The 17,302-nt window shown below is 43.8% G+C and overlaps 2 protein-coding genes across 3 annotated transcripts in view; both read left to right on the top strand.

The window, feature by feature from the left end:
* TOMM7 (translocase of outer mitochondrial membrane 7) overlaps positions 1-17,302 on the top strand; it is a 518,839-nt gene that overhangs the window by 324,850 nt on the left and 176,687 nt on the right. The gene's annotated exons all lie outside the window — the stretch shown is intronic.
* The window catches only part of RAPGEF5 (Rap guanine nucleotide exchange factor 5), a 232,177-nt gene that overhangs the window by 52,521 nt on the left and 162,354 nt on the right, over positions 1-17,302 (top strand). For both annotated transcript variants that reach the window (XM_072650899.1, XM_072650898.1), the window contains exons 4-6: positions 1,017-1,138; positions 4,132-4,300; positions 14,469-14,535. In XM_072650899.1, coding sequence (XP_072507000.1) covers positions 1,017-1,138; positions 4,132-4,300; positions 14,469-14,535 — 358 coding nt within the window. The remainder of the gene's footprint in view (positions 1-1,016; positions 1,139-4,131; positions 4,301-14,468; positions 14,536-17,302) is intronic.

Raw genomic sequence — 17,302 nt, 5'->3', positions numbered from 1 at the left:
AGAAAGTCAGAAAGCAGAAAAGAGGAGAAGTAAGGGGAGGAGGGAGAGAAAGAGCAGGTGCAGCAGCAGAAGTAGTTAGAGCATTCCAAGCGTGTAGTGAAAACCAGAGAGCATGTTCCAGTGGAAAGGGCCAGATTTGTAGTCAGACAGCCAGAGTTCAACTGGCCCCTTGGCCACTCACTAACTGGGTAAAATTGAGCAGGTCATTTACAGTCTTGAACTGTTTTCCTTCTGTCAAATAAAGGCGTTAGACTGGACAGCCTTGAAGGTTCTTTCCACTTGGAGATCTGTTCTCCCCTGACCACAGTGGTGGGATGCCTCAGAGTTCATGTCCCAGCTGATCTGGGTCTGTATCACTATCTGAGGGTCACAGCATCTCAGCATTAGGAGGCTGCTTAGGGTGATAGTCTAGACCAGGACTTCTTAACCTATTTTGTGCCATGGACCCCTTTGGCATCTGGTGAAGCCAGATCATGTTTTTTTTTAATAATTGAAGGAAATGCTGGGTTTCAGTTAGAGGTGAGCGAATGTGAAGTCTTTTTCACTTCCAGGTTCATGGACTTCCCAAGATTGCTCCACATTGAAGCAATCTGTAGACTCCATGTTAAGGCCCCATGATCCCTCTGGGCCTCACTTTCCTCATCTATGAAAGGAGTCTTGCTAGCTGCCCTCTGCAATCCTTGCCAGTTATGAACCAGAAACTTGGATCTGAAATTCAAAGCCTCCAGCCTTAGCAGTCTCTGAATCCTCCAACTCCTCCTTGAGTAACAAGGTTTTATTTCCATCAGGAACAGAGGATCCAAGCTCATCCTCTTCTGAACACTTTCCAGTGGAGCAGTGTCTTGCCTAGAATACGAGACCAGGTCTGAGCCCAGTTGCTCACCTGGGGCCTGCCTAGGGCCCAGGACACTGGAATTATTCTCCATCTCTCTCACCTCGTTCACCTCTTAGTGCTAAGGCCATTTAAAGACTTTGCTCATCTTGGAGTCATTTGGAATCATCCTGTGTTTGTCTAGGAGGAGCTGCGTGGGATCCGAGCTTGTGGACTGGCTTCTGGAGAACTGTCCTTTCGTTCAGTGTCGCTCGATGGCCGTTGGTGTGTGGCAGCTACTTCTGGACATGGGGATCATTCTTTCAGGTTTGTGTCCTAAAACCAACACTTTGTGTCTCTGATCTAATTGTCCTTTCTTTTTTATTGGGCCTGTGGCTTCATCGATGTATGGCATTCCCATTTTGGAGACTCCTATCAATTCAGGTCTGTACCTTTTATTTTTTTTTTCTCTCCCCTATAATCCTAGTGAGTTTCATGGGGCACTGAGATGGGTAAATGACTTACCCAGGGTAACATAGTCATTGTGGGTCAGAGGTATGATCTGAACTTAGATGTTCCTAGTTTGGAGGATGGCTCAATCCACTACCTCAGTATTGGTATATTTGCTGATCAACAGTAAGTACCTTAGCAACCCAAACCTTGCCCCCTTTATAAAATGGGCAAAAGCTGAGCATGCCTCATTTGTATTGGCAATTTTTTTTCCCTGAGTCACCATGAATATCTTTGTATCCTTCATGGAGAGGTCAGTGTTGGGAGCAGTCTTTTCTGAGACAGTTATTGGCCAGCAGCATCTTAGAAAAATGGTTGTGTCCTACCTGCTAGGACAGAGAGCTTACTCTGCTCTGTTCCCAGTCCTCTTTCCCCTTCCTGGGACATTCCCATACCATTTTTGTTTTCTTATGGCTCAGTTTTGGGGTTTTTTTAACCAGGGACATCTTGAATTACTATGTATTTGTGGTTTTTCCCAACTGGTTTGTAGTTGTTTCCAGAGACTGGTTTGTCCGATGGTGAGAAAGATTGCATCCTTTTAAGCCAGACTTAGGACTCCCCAATTCGCAGTTACCCCACCATCTGTGAAAGGGGAGCCCCGGGGGGCAGGGAGGGCAGCTAAATTGGAAGTTATAGATGTCAGTTCCTGTGGTTTGGTGGGGTATGTGTGGGCAAGGAAAAGTTCGATTTTAGCAGATGAGGATTCTTTATCTAATGCTGCCCATGGTGGCCCCTGGGCTTTAGATGGGAATGTTGAAGTCCAGGAGGTTGGTTGTTGCTGGGTGACCTTTACCCTCCAGGGAGATAGTCAAACCAATAGACTGCATACAATGATTCCTTCCCAGTGTGGCTCCTGCCAGGCTTCCCAGGCTGGCTACATGGTACTCCCCCTTAGATACTTTGTTTTCCAGATGAACTAACACTGTTCCCTCTAGGGGATACCTCATTTCCCACTCCACATGCTGCTTCCTCTTGCCTGGAATGCTCTCCCTCCTCTTGGTGTCCCCCTTCAAGCCTTCAAGGCTCAGCTGAAGTCCCTCCAATTTCTCAGAGACCTTTGCTGACCCTGCCTCCTCCACCCCAAATATCTTCCATAGACCCCTCTCTTTGGTCCAAGCCAAATATAAGCTTCTTGGGGTCAGGGGCTGGTTTTGTAGGATCATAGATTCAGAAGTCATTTACTCCATTTTACAGATGAGGAAACTGAGACCCAGGGAGGTTGGATGTCTTGCCTAATGCTACACATGTCAAGGTCTTACTGCAGAGAAAATGTTCTTTCTGCTCTGCCATGCTGTGTCCCCGTGGTCAGCTCAATTCTTGGCATTTGTTAACTTATTGAACTGAATTGAAATATATTGACTTTTTTTTAACCCTAGTGGTCCTGTTTAGAAAATGAAATTAAACTATTTGGCATCTGAAAGAGTTAGTGTTTCTTGAAGTCCAGCGAGCGTTAGGGTAGGGCTCAATCTTGATCACCTGAGGCCTTGTCTCTTAACCTCACCCTCAGAACTGGACTTGTCCTGTAAAGTCATTAAGATGCTTTCCTTATTTCTGAGTCATTTAAAATTTTCCTTCCCTCTTAGGTTCTATTTCCTGTTGTTTCTGATTTGCATAGGTCATTGGGAGTTACAACAACCACAGAAAACTTAGAAAGGTCTGCTTGTGAACGTTAGAGTAGAAAGAGGCAGAATAGGGTCTCCCTTGTTTCCTTCTAACATGGGAAGGACCCTGGGGCCTAGGAGGCCTCACTAGGGGAACATAAATTCTTATAGGTCTGACCAATCTGAGAAGACTTTGAGTAGGGCTCTGGTGATGGACCGTTGTCTAAGGCCAGCCTAGATAGGAGCAGGGAAGCTTCTGGGAAGTCTGACTGGGGCAGGGGGCTGATGGGGAGCCTGACTGAAGCAGGAAGCTGCTGGGGAACCTGGCTGGGCAGGAAACTGGCACCCTGTTATGTTACAGGGTGAGAAGCAGCCTAGAGTCCTGAAGACCTAAGTTTGAATCTCCCCCTTTGACGTATAGAGTAGGTGCTTAATAAATGTTTACTGGCTGACACTCACTAGCTATATGAGCAGAAGCAAATCACTTCCCCTCTGCTTCTTTTCTCACATCTGCTGTATGAGGCCAGGATGAAAGCATGTATATGAAGTCTTGCGTAACTGGAAGTTGTTATTATATTTTATGCCACATGATAATAATTACTAATATTTCTACAGCACTGGAAAGCATCTTACACATTATTATATTTGAACCTCATAGATATGGAAATAGAAACTGAAAGTGAATGAATGATTTAGGCCAACATAGCTGGGCAGGATTCGCACACGTGTGCTATAATGAGAAGAGCTGGCTTTGGGTTCAGAGGTTCTAGCCCTCCTTCTATTGCTGCTTATCTGTGTGTCTTTGGGCAAATGCCTTTTCTCTGGCCTCAGTTTCATCATCTGTCAGATGGGTGGATTGGCTTAGATGGCTTCTCAGAGTACTTTCCAGCTCTCTATCTCTCTGGTTCTCCACTTCCTCATCTAGAAATGGAGGGGGTTAGATGAGCTGAACTCGAAAGTCCATTTCATTCTGGGATCCTGGGAACTTTCAAAGACCATCTACTATTATAGAGAGGTTGCAACCTGCATTCAAGGATGGAGTTATTCACAGATCTTTATAGCTTTGAAATTTAAAGAGGAAAAAGGCCTGTTAGGAGGCCTAGCATTTGAAAAGAAAAATACATACTGTGTCACTGTGTCTATGACATGAAATAGAAAGGAAGCCTGGGCAGATTTTTGAACTAATGGATCCCTTTTTGTCTCTCCCAGTGGACCAGCAGCTGTATTTCCAGGACACCTACGTTTTCTACCAGTTTTCCTCTGACGAGTGCAGCTACCTGTACTGTGAATTTGAAAGGGCCGAGGAGTGGCAGAATGGGGTGCGCCTCCTGCTGCAACTGGTGCCCCTTAGCCCGTCGAGGGGGGAAGACTGTGACCTGTAAGTCACCCACTTCTCTCTGACTCAGCTTCTCCTTTCTGACTGCTACGTGGGGAGGTGCAAATCAAGAGGGTGAGAAAACCCAATTTGGAACCAAACAACAGCTTCCTGGGGTTCATCTATCTTGGCATAGCCAAGTTGTGACTTTCCTTTCCTAAGAACAGGGCCCAACAGCCTGGTGGGAAATCATCAGAACACAACATTTGGCAAATTAAAATAAATGAATCCTGATTACCATCACTTGATAGTGAAATGCTATATCATGAATATGGAAAAATGGATCAAAAGTAGCAGAGGATTTCCAGCTGGGATAGGGGGCCCGAGCTGGGGAGTAGGGAGGGGGCTGGGAGATGGATTTTGGTTTTTAGCCTAAAGGAAGTCCAGGTTTTTTTTAAAAAAAGAAAAGTTACTTACTGACCTTTATCTCTAACCAGCATAACCATTTTATTTTACCTGAGCCTTGTGATATATTAGAATTTGATTTAACCCTCTTTAGCTTGCTTTGAGCCTTGTCTGGAACATGACTGAGTTCTTTCATGGTTAGCAGTAGGCACGCCACTTTTCAGCTTTGAAACACCACAGATTCCCTGCTTTGGAAGGGAGCTCAGAGGCTGTCCTAGCCCAGATCATGGCTGACAGAATTTCCTCCACCACCTCCCCAAGGAGACGGCATATGGCCTTTCCTAGAGGACTTTTGGTAAGGGGAAACCCAAAGCACATTCATTCCACTTTGTGTCATCACTCTTTGTCAGGGAGTTTTTCCTCATCCTCAAGCCCAGATTTGCCTCTGAAACTTCTACCTGTTGCTTCTAGCTTTGCCCTTTGGGCCAAGAAACCCAAGTTCTGCCCCTTTCTACCTAATGGTCCCTTATATTCTCAAAGACAGGTCTCTCCTGGTCCTCTAAGTCTTTCCTTTTCCAGAATAAACAACCCTGTTTCTTTAGCTAGGTCTTGAAATGCACAGGCTCAAGGCACTTCAGTCTCCCAGTCATCTTTATGTGGATACTTCACAACTTATCAGTATTTTTGTCTTTCCCCCTAAAATATGGTGCCCAGAAGTAAGCACAGGCATTGGAGTGGGGTCTGGCCTGTTCAAAGGTAGCAGGTCTTTCTCTTCCCTGGTCCTCACCCCCGTGTTACTCTTAATGTGTCCTGAGGCAGGAGTGCCATTTTTCGGCTTTCACATCACACCAGTGGGGAAACGATGCTGGTTCTTTTCTGGATTTTCACTAGCAATCCCTTTAATAATCTCTTCAGAAATTTGCTGAAGTCGACAACAAGCTCATTCACTTGTTGGGTGAAGATGCTATTTCCTACCCCACCCCTCCTTTTTTAAAGATAATTGAGACATTCGCTCTCCTCCAGTGCTATGGTCACTTTCTCATTCCGTCTGATCTTCCAGAGTTAGTCACCTCAAAAAGTGGCCCAGCCATGCCTGCAAGGTTGTTTGTAAGACCCCAGAATCTAGTTCATCTGGACTAGATGACTTGAAATTATCAAGGTTGTTATTACTATGCCATGTCTCAGCAATGGACTTCTGACTTATTTCTAGAGCTCATTTCTTTCTTCTGCCCATCCACATGGTCTGTAGTGTATTCTAATATCTGCATCACTTCTGAATCTGTTTCAGTTTAACTTTAACCAGATATTCTCCACTGTGATTCCTTGGCTATGACGCCTAGATCTTCTTAGATGAATATATCTTAATCTGAAAAGTCACCTTTCTCATCACCTCCTTTTAACCTGTCCTATTTCTTTGATAGAAGAAGTTCTTTGAAATAATGTCAATCCTTCCACAAAGGAAGGAAAGCTAGATGGTGCAGTAGATAGAGCACTAGGCCTGAGTAAGAAGGACCTGAGTTCAAATTTGACCCCAGACATTTACTAGCTATTTTTGTTTGCCTCAGTTTCCTCCTCTGCAAAATGAGCCAGAAAAGGAAATGGCCGACCCTTCCATTGTCTTTGCCAAGAAAATCCCAAATGGGATCACAGAGAGTTGGAAGTGACTGAAAACAACTCAACCACCACCACCACAACAACAACAACATAACCTTCCAGAGCCAAAATCCATTCATGGTCTCATCTCACCAAGGTTTGGTAGTGTCTGTGATATCAGAGTTTCCTCCTTGCCTTAAAATCTCTGCCATTTTGCTTGTTGACCATATGTTGTACATTTGTGTGTATATGGGTGAGGCGATGGGATTAATTATTGTCTCTTTTCTAGTATTCTGTTTCCTTTGAACTGAATGATGTAAATCTCCCTTCTTTATACATTGCATATACTCAGTACGGTTTTTGACTTGATGAATATAAGCAGGCCAATTTTCCCCTTCCATTCCCGTTTACATCTTATTTTTTATTAGATTTTCAAGACTCCAGGAGTACACATTATTACCGCCCCTTGTTAGATGTACTCCATCCATGGCCTGAGGCCTGTCAAGTAGACAACATGGTCTTGTTCAGAAATAGAAGGAGATTCATTTGTCCTTCAGAAAAATTTGAGAGTTTTTGGAAAGGTTACTGGTTTATTCACACATTGGCTCATAAAGTATGTACTAACGTGCAAAGCCTTGTTCGCTTCTGCAGAGAAGCAAAGAGAATACCAACCCTGTTTTTCAGGAGTTTTTAGTCCATTAGGGAGTGCTAAAACCCATACACAGATACAAAAGATCTTGGTAAATGAATAAGCAGCACCAGTAGAGTTCAGTTAGAGAAGAGGAAGATAAAGAACTATTTTTGCCCATGAAGGGGGAGAGATAGAGAAGTGACATTGGAGCTGAGCCTTAAAGAAAGGGTAGGATTTCAAAAAGGTAGAGATTAGTGGTGTTGCAGGATTTGTCCCAGGCATGGTGAATAGTGGGAGTAAAGGTATAAAGAGCGTGGAACATTTTGGGCAATTGGAAAGATAGTAGGAAGCCTGAATATTGGAAGGCAGTAGATTTTATTTGGAAGGCATGGAAGAGTCTTCTAAAGGTTTTTGAGTCAGGAAATAATATGACTGGTCTTTTGCTTTGGGATGGAGAAATCTGGCAGTGGTATGAAATACGACTTGGAAAGAATAGGGGTAGAGATCCAAGGGAAAGAGTTCAGAGGTCATCCTGAATGTGAAAAGCCCATGACAGTCTCAGTGGTCTATACATAGCTACAGTGTGGATTTTAGTTGGTATTCATCAGAGAATAGGAGAAAAATCCTTTCATTTTTTCATATTTCCAATGGAACTAGCCATTTTCTGAGGGCAGGTGGACAACATGTTCGTTTGAATTTTATGAGATTTTCCAGGAAAGGATAATGTTTGGTTTGGTCTTTAAGCATTTGCAAATTATTCTCTCTCTATGTCCATCACATTAGAAGTCATCAACATACTAATTTGCAAATGGGACACTAATAAAAACATGTTATTTGTGTTTGTATCCCACACATTTGCATAATGGAACAGGGACTACATTAATTCTTGGAAATTAATTGTCATCTAGGGTCTCATTTTCTGGGTCCATTCACCTCCATGTGACATGGATAACTCAGTGTTCAAAACAAGGAGAAAGAAGTGGGGGCTGTTTGTCATTGTCCAGAACTGGGGAGAAACGGCTGCTAAGTTTTAACAAAAGCTCCTCTTGGTTGATCTAGAATAGAGAAAAAGCACAGCCAAAGGAAAGAGGTCCTTGATGGTGATGGTGGTGATGATGGTGATGGTGATGATGGTGATGATGATGCTGGTGATGATGGTGATGATGGTGATGAGGATGAGGATGGTGGTGATGATGGTGATGGTGGTGATGATGATGCTGGTGATGATGGTGATGATGGTGATGATGATGGTGATGATGGTGATGGTGATGATGGTGATGGTGATGGTGATGATGGTGATGCTGGTGATGATGATGCTGGTGATGATGGTGATGATGGTGATGATGGTGATGAGGATGAGGATGATGGTGATGATGGTGATGGTGATGTTGATGATGGTGATGATGATGGTGATGATGGTGATGATGATGGTGATGATGGTGATGGTGATGGTGATGATGGTGATGGTGATGATGGTGATGGTGATGGTGATGATGGTGATGGTGATGGTGATGATGGTGGTAATGATGGTGATATCTATTTTTGACCAATCCTGTGAGCTTTAAAGGGTGAGGAAACTTCCTCTCCCAAGGTAGGTCTATACCTACCCTGCAAATTCATCTTATAAAGTTACTTCTTGATAAGAAACAAGATGGTGATATCGGATAGAAAGTCAGCCTCAGAGACAGGTAGACTTGGGTTCAAGTCTTGAGTCTAACATGCACTGGCTTGTATGTCTCCAGGCTAGTCACTTAATCTCTTCTTCTTAGTGCCCTAGACAGTGCTAATAATAATTAGCTATTAATGAGAATCAGCATGGCCTAGAGACTTGAATGCTAGACTTGGAGTCAGGAAGAACTCTATTCAAACTCTGCCTTGGATGCTTAGTAGCTGTGTGACCCTAGGTAAATCACTTTCCTTCTCTGAAATTCTTTTTCCTCATTGGTAAAATGAGCATAATAACATCTGCGGGCCCACTCCCTAGGACTGTTTTGTTGTTACTCAAATTAGGCAGGTATGTAAAACATTTTGAAATCCCTGAGGCGTTTGACAAATGTCACCCATTCCTGTGAAATGTTTTAAGGTTTACAAAGGATTTCCTTATGTGATATTAGATTGCTTGATCCCCACAAAGCTTTTGTGAGGTAACTATGTGGTACAGTGGAAAGGGAGGTCAAGATTACCAACCCTTTCTCTTCCCTGTGTGATTTTCCTTTCTTTTTCTATCCCTTCCTACCTGTGTGATTTCAGGCAAGTTACTTCACTTTTTTTTGCTTTTGTAAAACAAGGAACTAGGAGCAGTTGATCTCTAGGGTGCTTCCTAGCTCTTAATCTATAATGTTATTATCACTCCCATTTTAGAGGTGGGAAAACTGAGACTTCGAGAGTTTAAATGTTTTTAAAAATCAAAGAATATGAAGAAGGGAAGTAGGCTGGGGAGACAGATCCTGTTGGCAGTGCGGGGATGGCCATCCTTCCTTTACAGTTCTGATCTGAGGCATCTCCTTCACTTTCAGAATTACATCAGTAAACACGCCTTTCTTCCTTGATATCATCGAGGGAACCACCCACTCATCTTTATTATAGCTGATATGAGTTACTATTTATGATTGTACATTAGGCAGATTCTTTTCGTTTTCAAAATTTGTATGTCATTAAATTTTACATTTTCATAATCAAGCACCTTTATTTTCCTCCCCATGTCTGTCTCCCACTGGAACAAGAAAAGAAAAATGATAAAGAAAAACCAAACCCTTGTAATGACTCTGCGTTGTTAAACAGAACAAACACCCATTTGGCCACACGACATGATCGGTTCATAAGTCTCCAAGAAGCACAGAAGAGAACTCTGCCCCTTCAGGTTACAACTCAAGGTGGAGGTCTGAAATTGCTAGCATTTATCCCAAGAGTTTTGGCTAAATGGAGCTGGGGACTTGGCTTGGAGAAGCCTGAGCTCTCCTCCAATCTGGGCTCAATAAAACAATAACTATAGAGATGATAATGACTATACGAGGTGATATTGATATAATGTTTTAAGGTTCACAAAGTGCTTTGCCTAGACCATCTCACTGGAGCCTTATCCATCCTGTAAGATAGATATTCTTAGCCCCATTTTACAGTTAAGGAAAGAGAGGCTGAGAAAGGACCTTGTCCAGCATCTCCCCGCTTACATCAGTATATTGAAGATCTGTGATTTTGCTATGGTGGGCTCTTCCTGAAATGACAGAGAGTCACCCTTCATAGATGGTGTGTGACAGTTCCTGTGACCCCCAACCCCAATCCTTTGCAGCCCACTTAGGCATGAATTAGATGACAGACATAGTCCATCCCCAGTTGTCAACACATTTATGGAACATTGCCTTCTTGTCCCTGAATCACCAGTACCTAGGACAGCCCCTTGCCCGTAGTTGTCTCCACAGTATTGGAATTGACTTGGCTGCGTGTGTATGGTCACACAGACCTAAAAGTGTTATCGCAATTTAGATTTACAGGTGCCAACCATTGATCCCATTGATCTAGAATGGTAATTAAACAGATTGACTTTGGGAAATGAAGCATGTCCTAGTGGAAAGAGTCATGAATTTAGCAGTCAGAAGGACCTGGATTTGAGGCCTGACTCTGACACTTAGCTGCTGTGTGACTATGAGTAAGTCACTTAATCTCCCTGCCTCTGTTTTTTCATCTATAAAATAGTACTAGTAATACCAATGGTGAGAGGCAGTATGGTGTGGTGGATAAAGATCTTGCCTCACAGTCAGGGAGACTTGGGTTCAGGTCTTGTCTCTTACACATACTGGCCTTGTAATTATAGGCAGATAATTTCTTTCTCTATGCACTAGGCAGCTCTCCTAAGACTTTAAAGCATAGAAAAGATGGCAGCCTGAATTGGTAGAGGGAAGTTCTTAATCTTCCATGAAGGCATGTCAAGCACAATTAGGCTGGCTGAGGAAGGGAAACTCAGGCGCTTTTTCTGTTGAGACACTAATTGAGCTGCTTATCAGCTAGACAGCCCAGATATGGGTGATGCCCATGGAAAAAAGTGGATCTTCAGGGATGTTCAGGTTCCCCCAAGTTGTACAAAGTTCTGACCCCAGGTTGTTGAAAACAGATTCATGATGGGATGTGTACAAGGGGCCTTGGGAGTGTAGAATGCAGCAGGCTTATGAGCTCAGCCATTAGGCATTTCTTGGTGGGAGAGAGATGCCAAAAGGCAAGACTGTGCCTGGGACAGCCAAGGGAATCTGAATCAGCATCGGGTTCTCGAGTTCCACCACTTGGGGTCCCACTCGTTCAGCTTTGCCTTCCACTGCCAGGTCAGTGCTGATAAAAAAAGTGGCAGATCTGGAAGCGGAGGGCTTGGGTTCAGATCTACCCCAGCCAAATTTACTAGCTGTGTCAGCTCGGACAAGTCATTTCTCATCCCTCTGGCTCAGTGTCATCATCCATAAAATGAGATGATTATTCCAAATGGTTTCTATGGTTTCTTCCAGCTCCACATCTAGAATTCTGTGACTGAATTTTCTCACCTGTAAGAAGAACGATGAAACCTGTCTATTGGATGCTGCTGCCCTGGCAGGGTTGTTAGGCTTAAATGAGATGGTTTACTTTGCAAACTTTCAAATTGCTCAACAAACATCAAATATAATTATAATGATTCTCCTCCGAGTCCCGAGCCCTGCGGAACAATCGATGCCAGCAGGATGCTATTCCCAGCTCAGAAAAAGCTTGGTTAAATATTAGGGAGCATTTTGTGAATACCACCAGGGTCCCACAAATTCCTCTTACGGAGATTGTTCTGTTTTGCAGAAGTCTGCTTCCTTTGCTGAAGTTCAGCACCAGCACGAACAAATCCTAAGGCCTTTGTTCTCATTGCTGCTTGTATCAGACAGCCTGTCAATTACTCTTCCAGACCCTTGACTGTGTATAATTAAATTACGCATTGGAAGTCAGCACTGCTGATTCGTACCTGTATGTTAGGAAGTCTTGTCAAATCCATGGTTTGGAGTTAGCAACTCCAGTGGAAAGGTTGTAATTTAAAAGAAAAAAGACTTTAATACAATTTCAAGAAACTAAAGGCAGAATTGATCAGCTGGTTTTTCATTTTTAATTCCTGGAGATGTACCTATTAGAGGGTTTCTGAGTCCAGGGAGGAGCCCTTTGCCCTCAGTGGATAAACTGAGAGTTGGCTTGTTGTGCTTAGCCATGAATGGAAATCGATCATGGGGCTCTGATCTTGGAGTTGCTTTCTTAGGGGTGTAATTACCATGAATCCCCCAGGCTCCACAGCTTGTGTTTAAAGGTATTGCCTGTTAGAATCAGATTTGCCACTGATCTTCATTAATCCATGCAAGTGTCTATGGCCAAGGTCTCACTTTGACTACCTAAAAATTTTTTGAAAGTGTGTTTTCTCTCTCCCTCTCTTTTCCTCCCTCTCTTTCTCCCCCTCTCCATTTCCCCTTCCTTCTCCTTCTCTCTCCTTTCTCCCTCCATTCCCCCTCCTCATGTTTAGAAGCCTCCAAATTTCCTTACAAACTGAAATACAGGTGACTTTTTCCACTTAAATGCTATACTCTCATGTCACTTGCTTATTTAGAAACTCACGGTAAGTCGATGTTGCTTATGGGATCAAGCATGGACTCCTTTTTTGGTTCTTGAAGACGCTCATATCCATTGGTCACTTGGCCCTACCTTACCTACACAAACTTTGTGCTACCTTATCCATAGCAAAAGTTTTCCTGATTACCTACCTGGAAGACAAAACACATGTCATTCCAACTCTGTGTGCCTCAGTTTCCCTATCTCCAGTGAAGAACTAGATGACCTCTGAGACCCTACAGCTCAAGATTCATGATCCTCTCTGTGACCTTGGACAAGTCACAAATCCTTTGCATCTCAGTCTCCCCATCTATAAAATAGGAGAGTTGAATTTGATGTCCTCCAGGTTCCACACAAATTCCAGGTCTAAGATCTATGTGACCTTTTCTGGGCTGCAGTACTGCAATAAGATGAAGGATTTGGACTAGATCTGAGGTCCATTCTAGCTAAGTTCCTGTGACTCTTAATGAGTCAGTCTTGGTTGTACACAAGAGCTCAGTCAGTACTGGTTGAGATCCAGTCTCTCTGGGTCGGCTTCCTTCCTCAACCGCACATACCCTCTTGTCTCCCCTCTAGCCCTACACATTCAGAGACATTTCTCTGTAGAAGCCTTCTCCATCTACTTCTTCCTACGTTTAATGGCTGTATGACCCTGGGCCAATCATTTAACCTTCTCAGTCTCAGTTTTCTTATCTGTACAATGGAGATAATACTAGCACCTGCCTTCCAGAGTTGTGAGGATCCAATGAGATCATTATATGAAGTACTTTGCAAACCTTAAGGAGTCATATAATCACCAGCTGTTATCACCAATAAGGATAAAGGCTCTTGGAGGACAGGACCATATGGTCTTCCATGTCAAAGGTCTGAGAATGGGCTGAACATATGGAGGATGCTTAAGCAAGGCATTTTAAATGCTCCAGGCCTAAGATTTATGACAAAGACATCTTCATCAATCATCTAAATAGTCTCCATGCTTGACTTAGCACAAGTGACAAATTCTATCCCCAACTGATGAGCTGGAGCTATCCTGAGGGTATTCGAGAAGAGCCTTGAATCAATATCATACGAACACCAGCCGAGAGACTTGGGCATGTTTACCCTAAAGAAGAGACAATTCTCGGGAGACAAGAGTTATCTTCAAGGATGGTAATGGCCATAATGTGGCATCCTCTTAAACATGTGCCATCTTGTTTTGTAGCTTCATGGGTGCCTGAATTCAAGTCTTTGGTATGGAGAATCATAGAACCAAAGTTGGAAGGGACCTCAGAGCCCATGTCATTTAGTTTGCCACCTGGACAAGAATCCCCCTCTATACCAATGTCTATCAAATGGCTATCCAGCTTCTGATGGAAGAACTCCAAAGATGGGGAGCCCACTCCTTCCCATGGTCATCTATTCCATTCTTGGACCCTACTGATCATTAGATTAACGTAATAACCAAACCTCTGAGGCCCACTAGTTCGATTAAACCTGAAGGGGAATTCCCTCAACAACCAGTCCTATAAGTCACCATTCAGCCTTTGAGGGGAGACCTTCACTACCCCCAGAGGCAGCCCTTGCCTCAGTTATCAGGAAATTTTTCCTCATCACAGAATTTGAGTTGGAAGGCCCCAGAGAGGCTGCCTTTTTTTAACTTGTGTCTGACCAGGAATACTCTGTAAAACCTACCCAAGAAGAGCCAAAACTTGCCTCTGAGCCACTCTTACTAGTGTTCCTAATTCTGCCATCTGGGTCTAAGCCTTATATATCAATGTCATCCTTGGGTGATCTTTGGAGAACAATTCTTACACCTCTGATTAATTGAATTTGGTGGCTTGCTTATTGATTTAAGGAGAGTAGTTGGACCAGTGCGGAATTAGAGTAGCCCAAGTGTTTTTATGATTACCTCTGGGATTTCTGATGGCATGGTCAAAGGTTGCCATTTGCCCTGATTTTCTACACCATATGGATAATACAGCCAAGCTGAAAAAAATCTAAAAAATTAATTAGCTGTTTATTTTTCAGTGCCCATCAGAAAATTGAAGATACAGAAGAAACCAGTGATGAACTTCTTGTCCGTCTCACGTCTGCGGTAAGGTTACTAAATGTACTGAACTTGGGACCCTGACCATAATTAGCCCTAAATGTGCTCTTTGTCTTCATCCCCAACTTAGAGTTAGAAGGGACCTTAGATTCAATTCAATTCGCCCAACTTTTTTTATGCACGTCCAGGGCAGCAAGCACTTTGTACTAGTGGAAGGCAGATGATTTCTGGTCAGCTCCTCAGCCCTAAAACAGAAAATAAGGGGCCAGTGGAGAAGTGTTTAGTTAACTCTAAAGGTGCCTTCATGTCTAGCGATGTCTTTAGGAAATGTGAACAAATTTCTCTTTGATTGAATTAGAAGGCAAGCTTAGGCCAGAGGGCAGCAGGGTAAAGAAAGGGGATTTTCTCTCCTCCCCCACCCATTAACCATGGCATCTAGCTATGAGGCTGCTCACCCAGTGGGAGCTCCCCATTTCGACATGTGAGACTTCTGTAGTTCAAGAGAATTCAAAGCACACTTGAGGAAGGACACGACATGTCCTCCAGTCAGATCTGGGCACAGAGAGGCAGTTACTCAGAGAAGGGAGCTCTTTCAAGTAATGTGATTCCTGGCAGCACAGAAGAGAGTCAGTCATGTTTTCACTAAAGAATCATCTCTGATAATCTATAGTTTTGCTGCTGGGTTTTATGGAAATACTAAGACAAAAATTAAATAGCTTTCAACCTCATGGAGTTTACGACTTACTGAGAATGCTAGCAGCATTTTGGATATATCTGCCAATAAAGATTTCTGTAACTTGTAGAAATAATGGTGGTGGGAGGAGACTGGCCAATTCAGTGTAGCCCACCCTCTGGACCTACTTACCCAGCTGGCACTACCATTGAGTCCCCAACTGGTGGCATACTGCTTCTGTCCTCAAGGTAGACCTGACATGCTGGGTTTTCTATTGTGGTCACTCCCGAGCCCCCATGGGTGTACTTGACCTTGATTATCAGACTGAGGATGGAATCCTGGCTGTTCCATTCAAAGACCCCTGTGAGCTTGGACAAGCCTCTCTTCTGGGAGTTTCGGTTTCCTTCTCTGCTAAGTTCTAGTTTTGCTAATTCCTATTGGAGTGACCTTGAGCAAGTCCCTGAGCCTCAGTTTTTCCATTTATCATGTGAAGGTTGGGTTGGGTTGCTTCTGAGGTATCTTTCAGCTCTAAATCTAGGAGCCCATGTTCTTTGATCCTGTTTATGTTTATGTTAAAGACAGATTCAGAGGAGAAATTAGTGGGAAGTACTCCATAGGAAAAGAAAGTGCTTTTCAAAAGTACTCCTTTGGAATATCTTCTTAGGAATTTGTCTTGGGCCCTGACTTAGGTTTTACAACTGTAGAGAGATGTCTTGGTTTTTCAGCTATATCTGACTCTTAGTGACCCCATTTGGGGTTTTTGTGTTAAAGATACTGTTTGTCATTTTGTTCTCCAGCTCATTTTACAGAGAAAGCAACTGAGGCAAACAGAGTGAAGTGGCTTGCCCAGGGTCACATGGCAAATAAATGTCTGAGGCTAGATTTCAATTCAGGAAGATGAGTCTTCCTGACTTCCCACCCTGCACTCTATCCACCGTGTCACCTAGCTTCCTTATTACTTATTATCTTTGTTCTAGGGCTCTTTAAGGTAGAATGAGCAAAGGGCAGGCTGGGTATGAGCCTACAGGGGTTAGCAGGGCATCCTCTAATTTTAGCCTGGCCTAAATGGAATAAAATGGAGCCTGTCCATCAGTCAGTGAGTACTGAATGACTGTGACCAGAACTTTAAAAGGACAGAGGTCACTGGGGGCAATGATGAGGTCGAGGTTTAAGGAGGAAAACGCTGTAAATAACAGAGTCTTGCACATGGTAGGAATAATCTCAGCTGGCATTTAAAGGTCACAGCCCAGTGGAGAGAGGGGGGCCTTGGAGTCAGGGCAAGGCAGCCCAGCTTAAGGGCCTAGCTCTGATGCAAGCCAGCTCTGTGAGCCTGGGCACGTCCCTTCTCAGGGGCCAAGGCAACACCCTTGGATTCTGTGAGTTTGGGATCATCTGTTAATCCCCATCTCTGGAGGGAGCATCTACACTGGCTGCTGCACTGGTACTGGCCGTTCTCAGAGTACTCCCGCACTCAGACTCACTGTGCCCTCTCCTGTCTCCGTGGAGGGCTCCTATGCTTGGACAGACTCTCCTCTCTCTGCCATCTTTCCTACAACATCCAAGTCTAGGGTCACCCCCTCTGTATGGCCCTGAGTTAAATAGAACATCTAGATGTGATTTCCCCCCTTCCTTCAGTCGCTCACGCCACCATCTGCCCTTCCCATGGGCATCATCATATCCAGCTTATGTTATACTGTGTGGGTCTCCCCCTCCCCAAATGTGTCATGAACTCCTTCATCACCAGCAGGGTTAGTTACTTTCCCTCCTTGGGTCCCTAGTGTTGGTGAATAGTTGTAATTAAGTTGAAGAAGAGGAGGAGGGCTCTATCCCTGAGGCTCCTCCATCTGGGGTGCTCACTTTTGTGAAGGGGCCTGTTACCAAGAGCCATTGAGGGGAGAAGATTGCTGCTGTGTTGTTGAGTTGTTCAGTTGTGTCTGACCCTTCCCCATGGCATTTTCTTGGTAAAAATGCCAGAGTGGTTGGCCATTTTCTTCTCCAATGTGTTGCCATGTTTACAGATGAGTTACTGAAGCAAATATGGGTCTCGTTACAACCTGGCACTGAGTTTGTTTGTTTGCTTGCTTTTTGGAGGGGAACCTCTAAAATTCAAATACTAGAACCCTGGTATAGACTCCTGAATGT

Source organism: Notamacropus eugenii, chromosome 3, assembly GCF_028372415.1.
Source record: "Notamacropus eugenii isolate mMacEug1 chromosome 3, mMacEug1.pri_v2, whole genome shotgun sequence".
Taxonomy (NCBI): Eukaryota; Metazoa; Chordata; class Mammalia; order Diprotodontia; family Macropodidae; genus Notamacropus; species Notamacropus eugenii.
This window is presented reverse-complemented; position numbering and strand designations above follow the sequence as displayed.